Source organism: Biomphalaria glabrata, chromosome 5, assembly GCF_947242115.1.
Source record: "Biomphalaria glabrata chromosome 5, xgBioGlab47.1, whole genome shotgun sequence".
NCBI lineage: Eukaryota > Metazoa > Mollusca > Gastropoda > Planorbidae > Biomphalaria > Biomphalaria glabrata.
Window position 1 is genome coordinate 14,359,484 of NC_074715.1, and position 3,908 is coordinate 14,363,391.

Below are 3,908 nucleotides of genomic sequence, written 5' to 3' on the forward strand. Positions count from 1 at the left end.
TCTGCTTCACGTGGTCTCTCGTAACATAGGACACTCGGACAGTTCCTCGGTTGTTGTTTTTTTAAAGACAGGATGGTCGCAGCTGTTTAAAATGAAAGAGATATCTGTGTACTTCTTTTAGATCTAGCAGCAGTGCAACGATTGGACGGACTACACTTAAGGGGAGGTATCCCTGAAAATCTTATTTTTCTTATTTCTGAAGCTAGGCCTTTGAAATTTGTTATGGTAACATATAATGATATTCTAAAATAAATAATGCTAAAAAAAAAGTTGTTTGAATGATGGTTGCCATGGTAACGGCGGCCATATTGTTTATTGTATACAAATTAAAACTCTGAATTTTGTAAAAACTATTGATCAAAATTACATGAAATTGAATTTAAAGATAAGAGAAAAGGATCCTCTAAATTGGTACAACGTCAGAATTAAAGATTTAAGTATGTTTTTTTTTTTTACAAATTTTTGAATTTTTAGTTATATTTTAGGCATAAAAAACAGGATAAATATTAATTAAAATTACTTTAAAAAAAAAAGTAAATAAAAGTTTGAAAAAAAACTCATTGTACGAGTAAAGTAAATGATGTCCTTAAGAAGTGTTTCAAATTTCATTGAAATCTATCAAGTAGTTTAGGAGAAATTCCTAGTAAGGCATAATGATATGTGCAAAAAGTAACATTTTGAGAAAAATGAGTTTAAAGTATAGATTTGAAAACTTAGAAAAAAGTATTAAAAAGTTTCACAAAAATTCATTATACAAGTAAGGTATATCATGTCTAGAACAAGTGTTTCAAATTTCATTAAAATCAAACAATTAGTTTAGGAGAAATCATGTGTACAGCTAAATGACCTACGTGAAATTTATATTTGTTGATTTCTGAAAAAAGAAGAAAAAGCAGAAAAAAAAACAGCTAAAACTGTCCTGCTTCATAAGTAGGTCCCTCTGCATCTCTTAACTCAAGTTCCCTTCGAGCTTTTGCATCTTTCCTCATCTGGAGTCGTCTCATGACCACTTTACTTTTTTTATACGCCGACCCACTTAATCGTTGATTCTGTCGACTCAAACCAAGACGATGGGCATGAAACGTGTTTTTGCAGAACAGAATATTTTTCATTATTTTTGAAGCAGCAAATCCAAAGTTAAAGTCATAAATAGAGGATATCACTGAAAATGTTACCTTGTTCCAAGAAGAAAATTTCTTTTTATCACAAGTACTCCAAATCTTGGAATGCAAAGACTCGTTGGCGTTTTGGGTAGCACCTAGCAAACAACGTTGTAAGAGGGCTGGCTCGGAGAGGCGTTTATATATTGGTTTTAAGTGGTCAGCTAGTAGCTTATAATTTAGAGGAGTGCAGAGAAGCTTGCTATGTGGACCAGGAGTCTCATTTTTAGCAACAGCAGCATTGTAGAAGCACCACGAGCCAGATCCAGTTGGACACAATTGATGTTTCGGTGATTTGTCAGTTGACAAGCAATGATAAAGAGATGCCATTATAGCTTTCTGCATATCAGAAACATTTTTATGCTTTCTAATGGCTCTAGAGTAATAAAGTGTTAACTTTTTTATAGTGTTTTGAGTTAGTTTACCATGCCCTTTGCCTCCAAGAGAAGTACCTTTTTTGCTACAATCAGCAACTAAATTTCGAAGTGCAGATCCCATCCTTTTACTAACATGGTTGACACATTCTTCTTTTACTATGGGAATGTCACCATAAGGTTTAAGTTCAGTTACTCTTTTGAAAGATTTAGCATCTCCATCAGATAACATTGATGTGTAGCGAAGCTTAAATTTTGTAACTGACCTCAGCCATAATACCTCTGCGGCATGTGTTTCCATCATAGCTGATGAACCTGTAAATATAAAGAAAATCAAACAGTTTAGAAACTTGTTAATATTATTTAGTGAATCTACAAAAAAAGCAAAGCTAATAAAAATTTAGCGAAGAGAATTTAAAAACTATACACAAAGACTTGATAGAAGTGTAAATTATATTTAATAGACCCTCACCTGTGTAGTTGATTTCACAAAAAGGCTTGTGTGTTTCAAACCATTCTGAATACTGTGATGGGGATTTTTCTTTAATCTTTCTGCCAGTGGTTTGACAGACCAAACAAAATGTTGAAACTATGTGGAAATCCAAAACATATCCTGTTAACACATCAACAACACATCCAATTCCAATATGTGAAGTGTGTCCTCTGGTTAGCCACGAGCCATCATATGAGACATCAATATCAATGATATCTTCTTCGTTTATAGAAACTCCACTTTCCTCCGCATGCTTTCGACGAATAAGGTCAACAGTTTTAAGTTCTAGGGCCTGTCGGATATCATCACCTTTATTGTAAATTAGTTTAGTAATATTTAGAAAGTTTTTTTTACACATTCCAGGTATGTCTAAATGTTCACACAGTTTGTTAAATGTGTAGGAACCTAATCCACATAAGATTGATGATAGAACTGCAGAATTGTTAACAGAATATCTTTTATTTTCTTTAGAATAACCTGATGTATGGTTGCTACTTACAACTGTCCTGCATGTTTCACAGTTAATGCTAAGTTTAACAGACAGGCCTTTGCGACATTTTTCATCAGAATTTAATTTTAATGAAGACTTATTGCAGCCAGGACAAAGTAAAGGCTGTATAAGGGCCTGAAGTTGGTCAAATTCAACTATTGTTCTGTTAGTGTGTGGAGTGGTGGATATTAAATTATCAACATCTAATTTGGGAATGTCAATAATTTTACTTTTACTCCTGGTATTGAGATCTAAAAGAAGTTTACTAGACTTAGATCTAGATGCCAATGCCTCACTTTTATTGGCTTCGGTAGACACATTCTCAATTTCAACTGCTGCCGTAATATTATGTCCAGAAGATGAATCAGATCTAGATCTAGTAGGGCTAGGTGTTGATGAAGATATAGATCTAGAACTTGTTGTGGAAGTACTAGATTTATCTAGATCGACTAGAGTCTTAGATTTACCAGTAACTCTTTCTAGATCTAATTTGCGACTCATTCGAGCTTGCTTCAATTGAGCTAGCCTTTTGTTGAGTCTAGCCATTTATAAAAAACAAGGTGAAGCAGATCTAGAATATTTGATGAATAAAAAAAGAAATATATATACTGTAACTGTTGAATAAATAAGAAAATGCACACATGAACAGAAAAGAAAGTCAACGTGTAGACTTCGCCATTGAAATAAAGTCTATTATCGATAGTCGGAAATAACAAAAGTAGTTACGGGGATTCCGACCACGGGGGCAAAATCAACCAATGGCGTTTCTTTATTTATTAGCAAGGCTAAAAATAATCTAATTTGCTTCAAAAGTTGACCGAAGATTTCCGATCATTACCGAAATTGAATGAAACATAGAGCGAAAACGAGGCGTCTTTATAAAACTAGAGATCGTGAGGAAAAAAACCATACCAAACATCGATAGTCAAACAATGATTTGCTTATAATAGAGATGGCGTAACCAAGGGCCATTTTTGTACTTTTCAAGAAATTTTATAAAAATTTTGTCTCATAGGCCTTACAAAAACAACATAAAACATGTTTTAGACACAGATTTAAGCAATAAAAATGATTGTAATGTAATGAAAAATGGTTGATCTACTTAATTATGTTATTAGTTAAAAATCGATATCCTAGACCTAAAACTCGATTTTCTCTAGGGATACCTCCCCTTAAAAAGTGTACTAGAGTTAGCAGAAGTTAAAAAAAAAGAAAAAAAATAATTAAAAAAAATACAATATCTTCTTTATACAACTTCTAATAAGACTTGTCTTCGAGTCCGAAGATGTATGAGAAGTGATACTTAGAGAGCAGAAAGTCAAAATTGATTAAATATTCTTTGGTTCTTAAATAAAAGATTTTTTTTTGCATAGATGTAGATTACATTGGTA

At 32.8% G+C, this 3,908-nt stretch overlaps 1 protein-coding gene across 1 annotated transcript; it reads right to left on the reverse strand.

Moving 5' to 3' along the window:
* Positions 1-270: 270 nt before the first annotated feature.
* On the reverse strand, positions 271-3,688 carry LOC129926504 (uncharacterized). Its single transcript, XM_056030991.1, has 2 exons — positions 2,007-3,688; positions 271-1,849 (listed from the first exon to the last, which is right to left on the reverse strand). The coding sequence occupies exons 1-2, from the start codon at positions 3,061-3,063 to the stop codon at positions 909-911; spliced, it is 1,998 nt and encodes a 665-aa protein (XP_055886966.1). The 5' UTR covers positions 3,064-3,688; the 3' UTR covers positions 271-908.
* Between the last annotated feature and the right edge of the window lie 220 nt (positions 3,689-3,908).